This window comes from Erythrolamprus reginae, chromosome Z (genome assembly GCF_031021105.1).
Source record: "Erythrolamprus reginae isolate rEryReg1 chromosome Z, rEryReg1.hap1, whole genome shotgun sequence".
NCBI lineage: Eukaryota > Metazoa > Chordata > Lepidosauria > Squamata > Dipsadidae > Erythrolamprus > Erythrolamprus reginae.
This window is the reverse complement of record NC_091963.1, coordinates 78,966,737-78,985,505: the sequence shown is the minus strand read 5'-3', so window position 1 is coordinate 78,985,505 and position 18,769 is coordinate 78,966,737. Positions and strand designations below refer to the sequence as shown.

At 38.4% G+C, this 18,769-nt stretch overlaps 1 protein-coding gene across 1 annotated transcript in view; it reads left to right on the top strand.

Moving 5' to 3' along the window:
• Positions 1-1,011: 1,011 nt before the first annotated feature.
• LARS2 (leucyl-tRNA synthetase 2, mitochondrial) overlaps positions 1,012-18,769 on the top strand; it is a 359,496-nt gene continuing 341,738 nt past the window's right edge. Inside the window, exons 1-2 of the mRNA XM_070728261.1 lie at positions 1,012-1,073; positions 7,349-7,606. Coding sequence (XP_070584362.1) covers positions 1,050-1,073; positions 7,349-7,606 — 282 coding nt within the window. The 5' untranslated portion in view covers positions 1,012-1,049. The remainder of the gene's footprint in view (positions 1,074-7,348; positions 7,607-18,769) is intronic.

Below are 18,769 nucleotides of genomic sequence, written 5' to 3'. Positions count from 1 at the left end.
AAAAGAGGGAGACAAGAGGCAGGCACAAAGCGTGGACAAGGAGAGCTGCCAGCAGAGGTTGCTTTTTTTTCTTCTCGTGGGCAAGTGGGGGTGGAGGCGGTTAGAAAGCCGCTTTTTCCCCCGGAGCCAAGGAGAAGGGATTTCCCGCTCCCTTTTTCCCTGTCCTTCCTTCCCCCACCTTTTCTTTTTTTCTGCCCCCACCCTCGGTCGTGCACCTGGTTTGTCCCCCGGTCGCAATATTCCTCAATGGAAATGGACCTAATGGATGAGGTGGGGGAGGAGAGAGTGTGCTCTTACGCGTGCCAATAAATGAGGCTGGTGCGGCGGTGTTTACGGCTGCTCTCTATGTGTTTCCAAGCCCCTAACTAACACTAATGCAGAGATCAAAGGACAGCGGCGGCGGTGGCGGCACTCGCAGCTCACACAGGCTAGGGAAGGAGAAAAGGAGAGAGGAGACGAGACACACACACACACTCACAGGCACACACACACAAGGCAGAACGAAGAAGGAAGGTCCTCCGCGGGAGGGGGGGAACCTGCGCCTGAACCTAGAGCCTGCTTAGGAGCCTCTGCCTGCTTGCTTCCTCTCGCTTGTTTCACCGCGTCTCTTCCACCCTCTCCCATGAAGGACTGGGCACAAACACACCACACCTACACACAAACGCACTCTCTCTCTCACGCACACACCTTTGAAAGCCACCAGCCCATTCTTTGTCTCCCTGCCCCGTGTTAATGTGTGGGTAGGGGTTGGGTTGGGGGCCGCATCTTCCAAGAACCGACCAAAGCATTGGATGCCTTTTCCCCGTGCTGACCTTGCGCTCTCCCTTGGGACCCGCATCCTTAACTGGGGATCTTCCACCCACCCTCCATTCTCCCTCTGCTACAGATTCACGTGGGGAAGGGACGGGAGGTTGTCTTCCTGCCTGTCTTTCTGGCCGCTGCAGGTGTGGAGAAGGAGGGAGGGGGAGACAGTGGAAGGCGCCGTCCAAGCTGGCTAAGTTTCCTGTTTCGTTTGCACGGTGCGATCACCTTATCTGACAGAGGCAAAGATGCAGAGTTGGGGGGCCCCTCAGGTATCGGTGGTGGTGGTGGTGGTGGTGGTGATGCTGGGAGGTGGGAGAGAAACACTTTTTCAGCCCCCCTCCCCCAGCTGCCCAGAAGTCTAGAGGTGGGGATTCCCAGCAAGGGGAGGCTCAGGAAATCCCAGCAACACAAGAATGAGGGCTTCGGCTGGCAAGGGAAGTCCGAAGTCTTGCATTGCTGGGATTTCCCTGAGCATCCCCTTGCTGGGAAACCCCACCTCCAGATTTCCATTGCCAGCCGAAGCGCCCATTCTTGCATTGCTGGGATTTCCCCTCGCCTCCCTTCACTGGGATTCAAAGCAGCGCAGGCAAAAATGAAGGGAATCCCAGTGAGGGGAGCCTCAGGGAAATCCCCGCAATGCAGGAACAGGCACTTCGGATGGCAACGGAAGTTCGGAGGTGGGGTTTCCCAGTGAGTAGAGGTTCTGGGAAATCCCAGCAACGCAAGAACGGGTGCTTCGGTTGGCAACGGAAGTCCGGAGGTGGGGTACCCCAGCGGCAGCAGCTTGGGTTTGTAAGGTGAAAATAGTTCAGAAGAAAAGGCAAAAAAATCTTAAACACCTGGTTCATATCTTGAAAAGTTCGTATGAAGAGGCGTTTGTAAGACGAGGTACTACTGAGTGATACCTTGTCTTACAAACTTAATTGGTTCCGGGACGAGGTTCTTAAGGTGAAAATTTTGTAAGATGAAACAATGTTTCCCATAGGAATCAATGGAAAAGCGATTAATGGGTGCAAGCCCAAAATTCAACCCTTTTGCCAGTCAAAGTGCCTGTTTTTTGCGCTGCTGGGATTCCTCTGAGGCTCCCCTCCATGGTTTCCCAGCGAAGGGATCATCAGTGAAATCGCAGCATCGCAAAAATACCGAAGTCCTCGAAACCCCACCTCCGGACCTCTGTGTTTTTGCGATGCTGCGATTCCCCTGAGGCTCCCCTCCATGGGAAACCCCACCTCCGGACTTCCATTGCCAGCGAAGTGCCCATTTTTGCACTGCTGGGATTCGCCTGCAGCATCACAAAAACACAGAAGTCCAGAGGTGGGGTTTCCCATGGAGGGGAGCCTCAGAGGAATCCCAGCGCAAAAATGGGTGCTTTGCTGGCAACGGAAGTCACGGGGCATCCCAGCAGTGGCGGTGGGTTTGTAAGGTGAAAATAGTTTGTAAGAAGAGGCAAAAAAAATCTTAAACCCCGGGTTTGTATCTCGAAAAGTTTGTATGACGAGGCATTTGTAAGACAAGGTATCACTGTACATCTCTTTTCTTGCTGTGTTACCTTTTCTCCCTGACAAGGTTGGGCTTGCTTCTTCCTTTCACATTAAGATTTAGCAGAAAGATTTAGGATTTCAGAAAGTTGAAAAAGGCAGGCAGAGGATAGACACAGATCTACCCTGTTTCCCCGATAGTACGACACCCCCGATTGTAAGACGTATCGGGGGTTTCAGGGGGGTCGGCTAATATAAGCCGTACCCCGAAAGTAAGACATATGTCTTACTTTCGGGGAAACATGGGGGTATTGCCGAGGGGGGGAGCCCGATGACGTCGCTTCCAAGCTCCCCGCGCGCCCCTCGCCTTCGCCTCGCCGCGGCGCCACCGCCTCTTCCCCGGCTTGGCAAAGCGAAGGACGGCGCTGGTCTGAAGCGAGCCGAGTGGGCGGCGGCTTGCAGCGAAGGCGCTCGTCCCAGCAACCGAGTCCTGCCGAGGCTCGGCTGCAAGCGGCCAGCGAGGCCGACCAGTTCCGAGGCGAGCGGCCGGAGCTGCGCCCTCCTTTGCCCGCCTCCTTTCCGGCAGGCAGGTGGGGCTGCCCAACTGCGCAGAGTGGCTCCTCCCCTCCAGACACACGCTTCCCCGACACGCGTCTGTGGCTCCACGCGTGCACGCCGCTTGGAGCCCTGAGGTTGAACTTGGAAAAGGGCTCACAAGGCTCCTGTCCCACGGCTGCCCTTCTGGACTCTGGGGAGATGCCTTCGGGAACGCGACCCTTTCCATTTTTTTCCAATGTAAGACATACCCCGAAAGTAAGATGTAGTGGGGCTTTTGGGGGTAAAAAGAAAGTAAGACACTGTCTTACTTTCGGGGAAACACGGTAGTAGTAATCCACAATGATTTCTAGCTCCCAATTATTTAAGGAAATGTTAGAAAAACTCACAAAAACCACTCTCCATCTCACTATGCTTTAAACTATTTCATGCCAAGGAATCTGTTAAAAATATATAGAACTCCGGAGATAGAAAATTCTATGTTCTAGTGATTTCTTTTTGTCCCCTTTAATCTCTCACAGAGGTGCATCGAATTCTTATGGAATGCAAACTTTCTGTGGCACACATTTTGAAAGATCTTACCATAGATCAGTGCTTCTCAAATAGTGGGGCACCCCCACTGGGGGGGGGGCATGGAGCAATGCCGGGGGGGGGGGAGGCATTTGACCCTGGGGAGGGTGCTTTTTGGCTGCAGGGAGTAAGACACGAATCCTACCTGACATTTGTGCCGGTACCTCTGTTGTGTTCCTTGGCATTGTGTCAAAGGTAGCCTGTTCTAAAAAAAAAGTCTAGCAACTTCAATCAAACTTCTAAAATTTGTGAAAAGTTCATACACCTTAAAGTTTCCGGAATTGAGAAACACTATACTATTATATTGAAGTTAAGAAAATGTTATGTGATAAATGCATGCTTACATAAAAGGACTAGGAAATCTTTGGTCCTAATACTTAAAACTTGCCCTTTGACTCAAAAATATAATTCTATAAATTTGTCTAAATTATATGGTTACCTACTTGTCTTGTTAGCATTCTTTGGGGTGGCTATTTTGATTATTGGCATTATTGGATTTTATCAGCATTTTTCTTTTATTCTTGCAGTGCTTCTGTTGTAGATTATTTTATTTTATACATGAAGTCCTCACCTTATACCAGTTCATATAGTGACTATGTAGTTACACAGTGACTTATGACAATTTTTCACACTTCTAATCTATACTCCGCATAATATCTTATTTTTTAAGTTGCAATTTTATTTTGCCATATTCAATTGCTATGATTTTTTGTTTTTCCAATGAAGCAGAAATTTCCAAGTCTGATTTGTTTTTATTCCCCCTCCCTTGCGAACTTTGGAAGAAAAATTAACAAACAGTCCCTGATTCAAATTTTATCCCAGAATACAATGCCACGTTTCAGGGATAATAAATTGGGACAGAAAGATAATGAATGTTGTTAATTTTTATCGATTCCACTTGTAGAGGTAAAACAAAAATATAATCAGATAATAAATGATAAGACTGTGTAATTCCACTGAGATATTATACCATCATATTATAACCGATCCAATAAAGAAAAAACCATCAAGGTTATAACTGTAGAATTATAAAATAGTACTCAAACCCCTTATAGAATTAGGCAGTTCCGCACCCAACAGTAATTTCGGAGAACAGAAACAGTAGAGGAAACAGCTTGATCTAGCTAGAAAGTTTGAACTGTCTAGAACTATCTATTTAGGAAGGATCTCATTTCTCCTAGGATAAGAAAAAGAGGAAGGAGAAGAAAGCTAACATTTCAACCCACCCTTTCCCCCTAGAATTCCCGATACTCCACTCTAGTCGAATCGGATTTTTAACGAATCCAAGCCCTCTTTTTAAAAAGAAAGCAGTTTTCTAACTCCTTATCAAGCTACTGGGGTGGTTATGCGCCTGCGCGAGCCGGCCTTTTTCTCACCGAAGGAGGAGCGCAAGTAAAGATGGTGGCGCACATCCTGGTGGCTGGGTTCCTGGGGATGTGAATCACGCTCTTTACTATTCCTTTGTAAGTACTGCTCTAAGAACATTGCTTCTCTTCCTCTACTTGCGACATTCTCTCCCCCACCCGCTGGATTTAGAGGCTCAGTCTACATAAGTATCATTCTCCGCTTCCTTTAGGTTTATTTATTATTTATTTATTTATTTATTTATTTATTTATTTATTTATTTATTCTCTCTCTCTCTCTCTCTTTTGTTAGCTTGCAAAGTCGCACGACGATCTCGAATCCGGGTATTTCCTTCAGAAATTGAAGAGCCAGCGGAAAATAGCTGGCTGGGAAATCCTGGGAGTTGAAGTCCAGGCATTGTCAAATTACCACGTTTAAGAAACGCTGCTCTTGGCACCTTTGGTTTCCTACTCCTGCACAGGACTATCTATTTTAGTTAAAGAGACCCGGAAGTATTAAAATTATAAGGACATATATTACAATATATGACACATTTGACAGAAAGAGTAATTTATAGCCCACAGGATCATTCTGGATTATAACAATCCATTTAATACAGCGGGGATGGGGTGGGGAGGAGTATTTAGTCAGCCATCCAATTGTGCAAGTTCTCCCACCTAAAAAGATGAGAAAGGCTTGTAATTGAGGCATTTGTCTCTCATTTGTCTCTACCTATGAGAGACATTTTGTAGACTATGAGAGACAAAATGAGAAAACAAATCTAGAAAATCACATTAGCTGATTTGCAAAGAATTTGTTTGCTAATTATGGTGGAAAATAAGTATTTGGTCAATATCAAAAGTTCATCTCAATACTTTGTTATATTTCCTTCATATATGGCCCAGACATTTATAGGCTTAAGCAGGAGGACATGTCTGGCACTGCAGGATCTGAGTCCCTGGCACTGTAGTGTGTTACTGATGGTAACCTTTGGTCCCAGCTCTCTGCATGTCATTCACTAGATTCCCTGGTGTGGTTCTGTGATTTTTGCTCACTGTTCTTGTGATCATTTTGACACTACAGGGTGAGATATTGCGTGGAGTCCTAGATCAAGGGAGACTATCAGTGGTCTTGTATATCTTCCATTTTCTAATTATTACTCCCACAGTTGATTTCTTCACAACAAGCTGCTTGCCTAATATAGATTCAGTCTTCCCAGCCTGGTGCAGGGCAACAATTTTGTTTCTGGTGTCCTTTGACAGCTCTTTGGCCTTCATCATAGTAAATAGAGTTTGGAGTGTGACTGTTTGAGGTTGGGAACAGATGTCTTTTATATTGATAAGAAGTTCAAACAGGTGCCATTACTACAGGTAATGAGTGGAAGACAGAGGAGCCTCTTAAAGAAGAAGTTACAGATCTATGAGAGCCAGAAATCTTGCTTGTTTGTAGGTGACCAAATATTTTCCACCATAATTTGCAAATACATTCATTAAAAATCAGACTGTGATTTTCTGATTTGTTTTCTCATTTTGTCTCTCATAGTTGAGGTCTACCTATGATGTCAATTATAGGCCTCTCTCATCTTTTTAAGTGGGAGAACTTGCACAGTTGGTGACTGACTACTCCCCCTCCCCCATATGGCAGTTTAATACATTATAAACTGAGATTAACTAAAATAGCCATGAATGTAAGTGGAAATAAGATCAAATTTCAATGATCGGTTCAATACTTTCCTATGTCTTGCAGGAGCAAATGACCACCTGTAATTTTTTCCCATTCATATATATCTGCACTTGGACAATGCTTTTTATCTTGTCTCTATTTTCTGCTATAATGAAAGAGGATTGTATAACTAGGAAATTGAATAATAATTTTTTTTTAAAAAAAATTAAATTTAAAGCCTTGATTCCTAATTGATGTGTTCATTAAGAACACGTTAGAAGATTCAGTTGTGAACTGTCTATATTTTTAAAAAAATCTTTTGGTAGAACACAAACTCTTATGGTAGATTTCAAGAGTAATTAATATCAGAGATATCATTTATACTTTTAAAATTTGTCATTCTGAAGTTGTAGACTCTCACTTCCAAGAGATACCCTCAGTATGTAAATTTTAACTAACAAACATTCCTTTGCATTCTGTGGCACACTGCCAATATTTATATTTAGAGGATAATAGATGAACAAATTTGATGAAAGGACAATCACAGTAGAGTTATAGTATGAATATGCCTGCAATTAAAATTTGTTTATTTTAAGTGTACAGTATTCTCATTTTCATAGGAAATATTGCACAACAATAGTATTTAGAAAATGTGCAATAATATGGAGTAAGTTATATTATCAATTTGCTTGTTTTGTTGGCTTTTGGTTCAACTATATTTTATTTACTTACTATAACAGAGGTCTATGTAGCCCAGCCAAATTATTAATAAAACTGATGTATAAATAGAATGCAAATCTATGATATTTTTAAAAAAACATTTTGCTATTAAAAATTCTCCAAAAAGTAACATCATTTTTAAAAATTAAATGAATTCGTTTTCTCCAAAGAGCTAATTATTACTGAAGGTAAAAATTATTTCCTGTCTTCAATAGGATTGCCAACATATTCTGCACAGAATGTGGTTCCTTTGCAATACACGATTTTTGTTTCCATCATGTTGGAGAAGACAACTGAGTGGAGTACTAGACCCAACGAAATGGCTGAATAGGCGAATCTTAAGATGTAGCAGAACTATTTTTAGTGAAACAGGAAAGTGGGAACAAAATTATACATCAGAGACCAGGAAGAGAGTTGAAAACTGGTGGAGTTCAAGAATAAAGGAATCATTCAGCAAAATCACAGAAACAGATGTAAGTCCTGCAACAACAATTAAGCTTGCATGTTTAAAATATATTGTTTTTCCTCTCCCAATTATATAACCCCACATGAAGCCAGTTTGGTGAAATGTTAAGGTAACAGGCTAGAAAACCAGGAGACTGAGTTCTACTCCCTAGGCACAAACCACCTTTGGGACAGTCCCTCTTTCTTAGCCCTAGGAGAAGAAATGGCAAACAAATTCCAAATAACCTTGTTAAAAATTCTTGCAGGAATTAGTTGAGGCAGCCACCAAGCGTCAACAATGATTCAAAAGCATAAAAACCAAATCCAATTTATTTTATTTTAATATATTATTTATTAATATTGAGTGGTTGTAACTTTTAAAACAAATTGTTACTGTGTTTTTGTAGGAAAATAATTAGATTTAGATATTTAATCTTAATTATAATTGATCTAAGATTTTTACACCTGCATTCCTATTGCATTCATACCAGAGAATACCATGGGGCTTATTTCTGAATCCTGAGAGATAATTAAAGTTTAGTATAACATTTATTTAATTTATATGGCTGCCCATCTCAACAAATGACTCTGATTGGTAGACAATAATTCCAAAAATCATCAAACATCACCTCCATACAAGATCAATATAATTGGTAATCAGTGTTTTTTAAAAACACAAGAAAACCTAACCATCAATATAAATGCACTACAAATACCCAGATTTTGCACTGGACTTGCCTGGGGCAGTGCTACCACATCCAAGATCAAAGATGCAATTTTCCATGGACCAAAGAACTCAAAACTCAATGTCTTGCATCCAAGCCTAACACATCTGGATAAGATAATAAAATATAAAGAACTGTTAAATGAACAACAAAAACTGAGATCCAGGGAAGAATTGGCTGAGAATGGAATTAAATTACATTGGTGAATTTACTCTCAGATCCAAGCTAAATTTCAAAAAGACATATGGATTTCAGATTGGAGGTAGCGATATTGATAGGATTTTCCTAGGTACAAAGGAAAAATTAATTGGGAAAATTTACAAATTCCTTTTTTTTTTTAAGTATCAATAAATTTTATTGGTTTTCATAAAATGAACAAACAGACACACCAACATTTAACATAAAAAAAGGGGTTGTAATTTCCCCGCTTATCTCAAAAGTATAAATTTGAATATAGAAAAAAGAATACATATTTGAATACAATTCATTATTATAGGTATTTAAAAAAATTAATTTGTTAATTTTGTTAATTTGTTAAATTTCACATTAAAATTTTTTTTTGTACATTTAAACTAATACAGTGGTACCTCAAGATACGAACCCCTCGTCTTACGAACAACTCGTGATACGAACCCGGGGTTCAGAAAAATTTTGCCTCGTCTTACGAACTTTTTTCGAGTTACGAACCGGCGTTCGGAGACTGCTGAGAAGCCGCGCGGCTGTTTTAAAAGGTGACAGCCGGGCGGTGGGGCTTCCCAGAAGCCTCCCGAACGCCGGTTTGTAACTCGAACAAAGTTCGTAAGAAGAGGCAAAATTTTGCTGAACCCCGGGTTCGGTTCGGGAGGTTGCTGGGAAGCCCCCCAGGCCGGCTGCGACCTTCTAAAACACCCGCGCCGCTTCGCAGCTGTCTCCCGAAGCCGAATGCGAAAGTTCGGCTTTAGCGTTCGGCTTCAGGAGACGGCTGGGAAGCGGCGCGGGTGTTTTAAAAGGTCGCAGCCGGCCTGGGGGGCTTGCCAGCACCCCCCCCGAACCCGGGTTCAGGGTTCGGGGGGGTGCTGGCAAGCCCCCCAAGCCGGCTTCGCAGCTGTCTCCTGAAGCCGAACGCTAAAGCCGAACTTCCGCGTTTGGCTTCGGGAGACAGCTGCGAAGCGGCGCGGGTGTTTTAAAAGGTCGCAGCCGGCCTGGGGGGCTTGCCAGCACCCCCCCGAACCCCGAGGTGCTGGGAAGCCCCCCAGGCCGGCTGTCACCTTTTAAAACAGCCGCGCGGCTTCCCAGCAGTCGCCGAAAGCCGTTTTTTTGTGGGGGGTTTTTTGGTTGCACGGATTAATTGACTTTACATTGTTTCCTATGGGAAACAATGTTTCGTCTTACGAACCTTTCGTCTTACGAACCTCCTCCTTGCACCAATTAAGTTCGTATCATGAGGTATTACTGTACTATTATTATAACTCATAAGTCATGTTTTTACCAAGATAATTTACATATTCATTTATTTGTTTATCATAACCTTCTATTGTTTCTTCTTATTTATCCATATATAAACTTTGTTCCATGTTTCATAAAATTTCGTATCTTCTTGATCATTTAAGTGTCTTGTCATCATATCCATTTCAGCGCAATCTAATATTTTTATAATAACTTCTTCTTCTTTGGGGATATCCTCCCCTTTCCAGTTTTGCGCATATATAATCCTAGCCGCAGTTAAAATGTGTATAATTAAATATAAAATTTCTTTCTTATAAGTCTGATTTTTGATTCTTAATAAATAGAATTCCGGGGTTATTTCTATATCCTGCTTCACTATTTGTTTTATCATTTTTTCTATCATTTTCCAATAGAGTCTAGCTTTGCTACACGTCCACCATTGACCCTATTTCCTTTTTACATTTCCAACACAACGGAGAAGTTTTGGGGAACATTTTTGCTATCCTATTTGGTGGGAGGTGCCATCTATAAAACATTTTAATTTGGTTTTCTTTTAGGGACACTGATTTTGTCATTTTCCAATTCCCAATCCAGACTTTCTCCCATGTATCTATATCTATTTCTTTTCCAATATTTTTACACCCACTTATCATGTTATCCTTTAATGTCAAATCTATATTTTTATGGGCAATCAAGTATTTATAAATTTTCCCTATTGTTTTAGTTTGATTGATGGTTATTAAATTACTTAATAAGTTTTTATTCTTGTTAAAAATATAGAGCATACTATCTTTCTGGTATCTAGATCGAATCTGTGCGTAGTGCCACCAATCGATTGTTTTTTTTTTCCAATTTTTTAATTAATTTTCATAAAATAAACAGACACACATACAAACACTAAACATAAAGTGGGGGTGTATTTCCCCCGCTTCTTTTGAAAGTATACATTCAAATACAGAAAAAGAATACATAATTGAATATATGTTAAATGTTAAAAGGTTTAGTAAATTTGAGTTAAGGTTTTACAAATCTTGAATACAATGTAAATATTAGGTAAAGTTAGTATAACATAGTCATCAAAAAATACCTTTAATGTAGTCTTAATTACTATAGTAAAATGCCATATTCATCAAACAAAACATTCAAACTAATTTCAACTATTATACATCAAAATTCTTAATATGTTACTTATACTTATACTTATACATAAACTACTATGTCATAATCATCAAAAAATGCATTTAAACTAGTATTAATATTGTTATCACCTAGGTAAAAACAAATACAAAAAATTAACTAGAAATAAATGTGTACTGTATATCTTATTTTTTCTTATCTATCCATTTATAAACATTGTTCCATGTTTCATAAAATTTAGTATCTTCTTGATCATTTAATCTTCTTGTCATCATGTCCATTTCAGCGCAATCTAATATTTTAGCTATAACTTCTTCTTCCTTGGGGATTTCCTCCCCTTTCCAGTTTTGCGCATATATTATTCTAGCCGCGGTTAATATGTGTATAATTAAATAAAGAATTTCTTTCTTATAGGTCTGATTGGTAACTCCTAATAAGTAAAATTCCGGGGTATTATCTATATCTTGCTTTATTATTTCTTTTAATATTTTCTCTATCATCTTCCAAAATATTTTAGCTTTACCACATGTCCACCATTGATGGTAATAGGTTCCTATATCCTTCTTACATTTCCAGCATAATGGGGATGTTTTGGGAAACATTTTTGCTATCCTATTTGGTGGGAGATGCCATCTGTAGAACATTTTAATTTGATTTTCTTTTAATGAAACTGATTTAGTCATTTTCCAGTTATTAATCCAAACTTTCTCCCATGTATCTATGTCTATTTCCTTGCCAATATTTCTACACCATCTTATCATAGTATCCTTTAAAGTCAACTCTATATTTTTATGAGCAATGAGAAATTTATATATTTTCCCTATCATTTTTATTGGATTGGTAGTAATTAGATTGCTTAAAAGATTCTTACTTTTGTTAAAAATATAAAGAGTTTTGTCCTTCTGGTATCTAGATCGAATCTGAGCATAATGCCACCAGTCTATTATTATCCCTTCTTCTTGTAATTTAATCCTAGATTTTAACTTCATCTGGTCATTTAGTAATTCTTTATATCTATAAGTTATTTTCTTGTCTTTTATGGACTTTGGATGTGTTATTGCTTCTAGGGGAGCTAACCATTCTGGGATATTTAAAAAGTGATTTTTCTTTATGTCTTTCCAGACTTCTAGTAGATACTTCCTTAATGTATGCCTTTTAAAATATGAATGATTTTTTCCCCTTATCGTACCATACAAATGCGTGCCATCCGAGCATGAGATCATGTCCTTCTAAGTTTAGTATTCTTTTGTTCTCTAGAGTTATCCATTCTCTAAGCCATGTTAATGCGGCAGCCTGATAGTATAATTTCCAATTTGGAAGACCAAATCCTCCTCTTTCTTTGATGTCTTCTAAGCAATTCATTTTTATCCTTGCTTTTTTCCCTTGCCATATGAATTTTTTAACTAGGTTTGTTAAAGTTTAAAAAAAAATTCCCCCTGGGTTTATTGGAATTACCTGAAAGAGAAATAAAACCTTGGGTAAAATATTCATCTTAATTGTTGCAATTCTTCCTAAAAATGATATTTTCAGATTATTCCACATTGCTAAATCTTTTTTAATTTCTGTTAGTAATTTTATATAATTGTCATTTTTTAATGTTATTGTTTTCGCTGTTAAATTTATTCCTAAGTATTTTACTTTTTTTACAGTCTTTATTCCAGAGATGCTTTCTAATTTAGTTTCTTGTGTTTTGTTCATATTTTTAGTCAAAAAATGTGTTTTGCTTTTATTTATCTTTAAACCTGCTACCTTTCCATATTGTTCAATAGCTTGCAGTAAAGTAGGAACTGTTGTTATCGGTTCTTCAATTATGAACGTTAAGTCATCTGCAAAGGCTTGGACTTTATAAGTTTCATCTCCTACGGATAGGCCTTTTATTTTAGGATCCGCTCTTATTTTAATTAATAGAGTTTCAAGAATAATGATAAATAACAATGGTGATATAGGACAACCTTGACGAACTCCCTTATTTATATCAAGTGTTGGTAATTGGTTATTGTTCAATATTATGTTGGTTGTTTGTTTTGAATATATAGTATCTATTAAGTTAACAAATTTTGGGCCAAATCTCATTTTATTTAATTGCATTTTTATAAATATCCAATTGACGTTATCAAAGGCCTTTTGAGCATCTAAAAACATTAAAGATGCTGTCTTGCCTGGATATTGTTCATAATACTCTAATGTATTTATTACTGTTCTAAGATTATTTTTAATTTGTCTCCCTGGTAGAAACCCATTTTGGTCTTGGTGTATTATTCCATTTATAACTCTTTTGAGTTTGTCTGCATAAATGGCGATAAATATCTTATAATCTACATTTAATAATGATATGGGCCTATAGTTTTTAATTTTTTCTGGGCCTGTGCCCTGTTTGTGTATTAAAAGTTGTCAGTGATTCTGACCAAGATTTAGGAATTTTACTCTCAAGTCTACATAGATTGAAGGTTTCTAACATGTGGTTTCTTATTGTTTCATTTTCTATCTTGTACCATTCTGCCGGTATGGCGTCTGGGCCTGTGGCCTTGTTGCTTTTCTGTTTTTTAATTGTTGTTAGGAGTTCTTCCATTGTTATCGGTCCTTCCATGGTGGCCTGTTGGTCTTCTGTTATTTGTGGTAATTTTGAAGCTTGTAAATAGTTAAAAACTTCAACTTCACTAACATTATCTTTGGCATATAGATCTTTATAAAAATTATACACAATATCAGCCTTTCCTTCTGTATCATATTTTATTGTACCATCTTTGTCTTCTAGTTTTTTAATTAATTTTGATTGGCGCTGTTTTCTAAGTTTATATGCTAACCATCTACCTGGTTTATTTGCATGTTCAAAGTAGTGTTGCTTTGCTCTTTTAATTTTTTCAGTTATTTGGTTTTGTTCCATAATTCTGATTTTATGTTTAATTATATTTATTTCTGTTTTTAAGTCTCTGTTCTTGATGTGTTGCTGCGATAAAAATTCTAATTGTTTCAATTCATTTATTAATTGTGCATACTTTGATTTATTTTCCTTGTTATATTTTGCAGTGTAAGATATTGTTAATCCTCTTATATAAGCTTTAGCTGTATCCCATAAATTCTGCGGCGTAGTTTCTGAGGTTTTGTTGATTTCAAAAATATTTTTAATTCCTTTTCGATCCAATCCTTATATTTCTTATCATTCAATATATTTCTATTCATCCGCCAATTATTCTGTTTGTTTATTCATTCTCATAGAGACCACTATTGGATTGTGATCGGCCCATGTAATTAATGTCTATCTCTACTTCTCTTATTTGTTCTGCAACCGTTTTAGGTGCCCATACCATGTCTATTCTTGTCCATATTTTGTGGGGGTTAGAGTAGAAAGTATATTGTCTCTTATGGGGGTATCTTTCCCTCCAAATATCATTTAACAATAATTCCACTTTCATTTTTTGAAAGGTACTAGGTAGCAAATTCCTTCTTGTTTTTTTGCTTCTTTTCCTTTTATTGTTGCCTCCCCCCTCTGAATGGTCTAATTGTCTGTTCGCAATAGCATTAAAATCACCTATTATTAATACATTTTCAATAGCTAGGTCTATTATTGTTTGATGTAAATTTTTATAAAATGTCATTTGATCTTCATTAGGAGCATAGATAGAAACAACAGCTAAAGGTCTAGGTTCAATATCAACTTGTACAATCAATATTCTACCCTCATTATCTTTAAATATTTGTTTGGAATTTATAGAATTCTTAACATACATCACTACACCTCTTTTTTTTTAATCTGCTAATGCAGCATACATTTTTCCAATTTTTGGATTCAACAATAATTTTTGGTTATTTTTCTTAATATGCACTTCTTGTAGTATTGTAATTTGAGCATTTTGATTTCTAATTTTAGAAAAAATTTGTTTCCTTTTCCTTGGTTCATTAAGTCCATTAACGTTTACAGAAAAGATTTTTAAATCTTTACTTATTGTCATTTGATAGGTTTTTTGGTTTCTCGCTGAGGTTGAACTCTTCTAGCACCTTGGTCCTGCTCTATCACCTGAGCAGCAGCCCCCAAATCTTCTTCTTGCTGAGTTGTTAATTTTTCCCCTGGTTGTTGTTGAACTGGTTGTTGTTCAACCACTTGTTGCTTATTTGCGTAGTCCAGACGGTTGATGCCACTATTTTCAAAAAAGTACATAGCTTGTTCTACATTTTCCAATTTGTATCTTGTAGAGCGCCATGTCAGAGAAAGGCCTTGCGGAATAAGCCAACGGTAGGTTATATTTTCTTTGATCAAAATTCTGGTTAGAAAGTGGTAATCTCTTCTGCTTTCTCTGACACTTCTTGGAACTTGTTTTAATATTTTTATTTCAGCTCCTTGATGTTGGAGTTTGGCATTTCTTGACCAATGAAGTATGTCATCTCGCAGAGCTTTTCTTGTAAATTTGATGTGTATCTCTCTTGGGAGGTTGTGACGACGAATGTAGCTATTCGAGATTCTGTAGACTTCATCGATTTCTTTCAGTAGTGCTGTGGGATCCTCTTGGAGTATTCCTCCAATAGTTTCGGCCATAGTCATTTTTAAGTCTTCATCTTTTTCCTCTTTTATATTCTGAAATCGAAGTCCATAAGAAGCTCGTTGCATCTCCAACTGAGTGATTGATTCATCATATCTTCTGTATCTTGCATCAGCTCTCCCTTCAAGGTAGTCCATTCTTTTTTCATTTTTGTCAGATTTCTCTTCAACTTTTTTAACTCGGTCATCACTTTCTTGTAGTGTTTGTTGAATCTCCTTTATCTGGTCTTTCATCTCACCCATATCAACTTTCAATTGAGCCATCTCCATTTTGAATTCTGCCAAGTCTGCTTTTATAGCTTCTCTTTGTTGTGTTGCATCCTCTTTTATGGCCTCTCTTTGTTGGGTGGCTTCTTCTTGAGATTTAAACATAAAGTCCTTCAAAGTGTTTAAAGTTTCTTGTAGTGTTGCAAAATTAGACTGCATTGTTTTATCTTTGTCTTTGTCCTTGGTAGACATGGTTAACACCTGGTGCGACGGAGAAGGATGCGGTGACCCTTGTGGGGAGGGAATTGTTGCTGTAGTTTGTTTTTTAACCGTTTTAACAAAGGTTGACGTATTTGACATTGTCAAATTTGAATCCGCTCTTTAAAATTTAAATTAATTTAAATTAATTTCAATTTATATGTAGTAAAAGGAAAAGAATTCCTATAAATTCCAAATCTGTCAATCTATTTTGTTAACAATTTCCCTTAAAATATGACTATATATACCAATTCAATTACCAACAATTACCAACAAAATTATTATTCTTGTTTTAAAACTTTAAATATGCAATACCAGAAGGAACAGGTGTAAAACTTTAAAAAAAAAAAAGTGAAAAGTAAGAGTTAAAAATAAGTAGTTTGGTGGGAGGGCAAGGTAAATACAAAAAAAGGAAAGATATTAACTATTCATAAGAAATAAAGGAGAGCATGGAAAAGAAAAATTTTAGAAAAAGAAAAGGAGAGGGAGAGAAAAAGGAAGAGAAAATTAATAAAAGGAGTGGAGAAAGTTGTTTTAGGGGAAAGAGAAAATAAAAAGGAGGTAATATTTTAATTCAGCTAATTAAAATAGAGCAGGGGACCAAGGTTTGTTAACAATGCATATGTTTCAAATCAGGTTTCTTTTAGAACTAGCAGTGCACAAAAAAAGGAGAAAGAAAAGAATCAAGGAGAGATCAGGGGAAAAAAAGGAATAATTATTCAAAAAACACAATTTCAATATCAATATTGTATACTTATGTTCTTCTTATAGGTCCAGTAGTTGTGCTGGAGAATAAGGGATGTAAATCCAAGTCTCAAAGGATAAAGTTATGTTTAGTTCCAATTTCAAGTTCAAAGGGAAAGTCAAATTAGTAGTTTTCTTGTGTTTAAAATGAAGTCAGTTTGTTTTCCAAGTTCAGGATAAAAGCAGAGAAACAAATCCCAAGATGGAGTCAGGTTAAAATTCGTACAGCAAGGCAGATGTTAAAAAGTTCTCAGCAAATAATCCAAAGGCAGTCAGCAAATAATCCAAAAACGCTCAGCAAGTAATCCAAATAGGTTAATCCAAGAGTAAATAATCCAAAGGAAAGGTTTCAATTCCTTCTATTTTCCATTTGTTTTGTAATTATTGAGTTATTTCATTGTTGTGAAAAAAGACAACAAGATGAGAAAAAAGGCAGCAAGACTGTGTTCCTCCGCTATCAGAATTTAAGCCCGGAACACTATATTTTTAGCAATCTGTCAGAAACGAATTCTAATCATCATTACAAATTTCTTTAGTGATTTAAATTTTCTAAATAGTCATATTAAGTTTGAATTATTTTATTAATCCATAAAATAGAAAAAGATATTTTTTAAGTTCCAAAGTTCAAGCTCAAGATGGAAAAAATGAAAGTGAAAAGATTAGATCCGGCTGTTGTTTGCGGATGAATCCAAAAAAAAAGGAAAAAACTTTCACCTTCGCCTTATTGAAGAAGAAAAAAACTTTCACTTAGAACTTTCACGATCAAGTCTTCTGCTTTTAAACACGAAACAAAAAGAGGGTTTTTTTTACCTTAGGTCCTTTCTCTGGTGTATTCTCTTTCAGTCAAGTTGGTTTCAGTACTTTCACTTATCAAGCTTTTTCTTACTTCCCACTGGGTGAGGGGAGAAAGCGCTGGCCGATCCTCCTATGCAGAGAGGATCGGTTCTCCCGTCTCCGAAGCTGCGGGGCGAACCGCTGCCTCCGGAGTCTCGGCGACGGCTCCTCGGGCAGAGGGGAGCCTCCTGTTCTGGGATCGGGCCATCCGAGCCCGATCCGATCGCAATTGCGACCTTTGGAGGGGGTAGAAAGGATCTCAAGGCAGAGCGCTGCCGGAGAGATCCCGATGCGGTCTCCTCCAGACCGGAAGTCGCCACCAATCGATTGTTATCCCTTCTTCTTGTAATTTAGTCCTAGATTTTAGTTTCATTTGATCATTTAATAGGCCTTATATCTTATTATTCTCTTTTCCTGTATAGAATTTGGGTGTATTATTGCTTCTAGGGGGGCAAGCCATTCAGGAACAGTCAAAAAATGATTTTTCCTTATGTCTTTCCAAACTTCTAATAGATATTTTCTTAATGTGTGTCTTTTGAAATATGAATGATTTTTATCCTTATCATACCATATAAAGGCATGCCAACCAAGCATAAGATCGTGTCCTTCTAATTTCAATATTCTTTTGTTCTCTAATGTTATCCAGTCCCTAATCCACGTTAGGGCGGCTGCCTGATAGTATAATTTCCAATTAGGGAGTGCAAACCCTCCCCTTTCTTTAATATCTTCCAAAATATTTATCTTTATTCTTGCCTTTTTTCCTTGCCATAAGAATTTTTTAACTATCGTAGTTAAGTTTTTGAAAAAATTTCCCCCTGGATTTATTGGAATCACCTGAAACAAAAATAAAATTTTAGGTAAAATGTTCATCTTAATTGTGGCAACTCTTCCCAAAAAGGATATTTCGGAGACTGCTGGGAAGCCGCGCGGCTGTTTTAAAAGGTGACAGCCGGGCGGCGGGGCTTCCCAGAAGCCTCCCGAACGCCGGTTCGTAACTCGAACAAAGTTCGTAAGAAGAGGCAAAATTTTGCTGAACCCCGGGTTCGGTTCGGGAGGTTGCTGGGAAGCCCCCCAGCCCGGCTGCGACCTTTTAAAACACCCGCGCTGCTTCCCAGCTGTCTCCCGAAGCCGAACGCGGAAGTTCGGCTTTAGCGTTCGGTTTCAGGAGACAGCTGGGAAGCGGCGCGGGTGTTTTAAAAGGTCGCAGCCGGCCTGGGGGGCTTGCCAGCACCCCCCCGAACCCCAAACCCGGGTTCGGGGTGTGTGTGTGCTGGCAAGCCCCCCAGGCCGGCTGCGATTTTTTAAAACACCCGCGCCGCTTCCCAGCT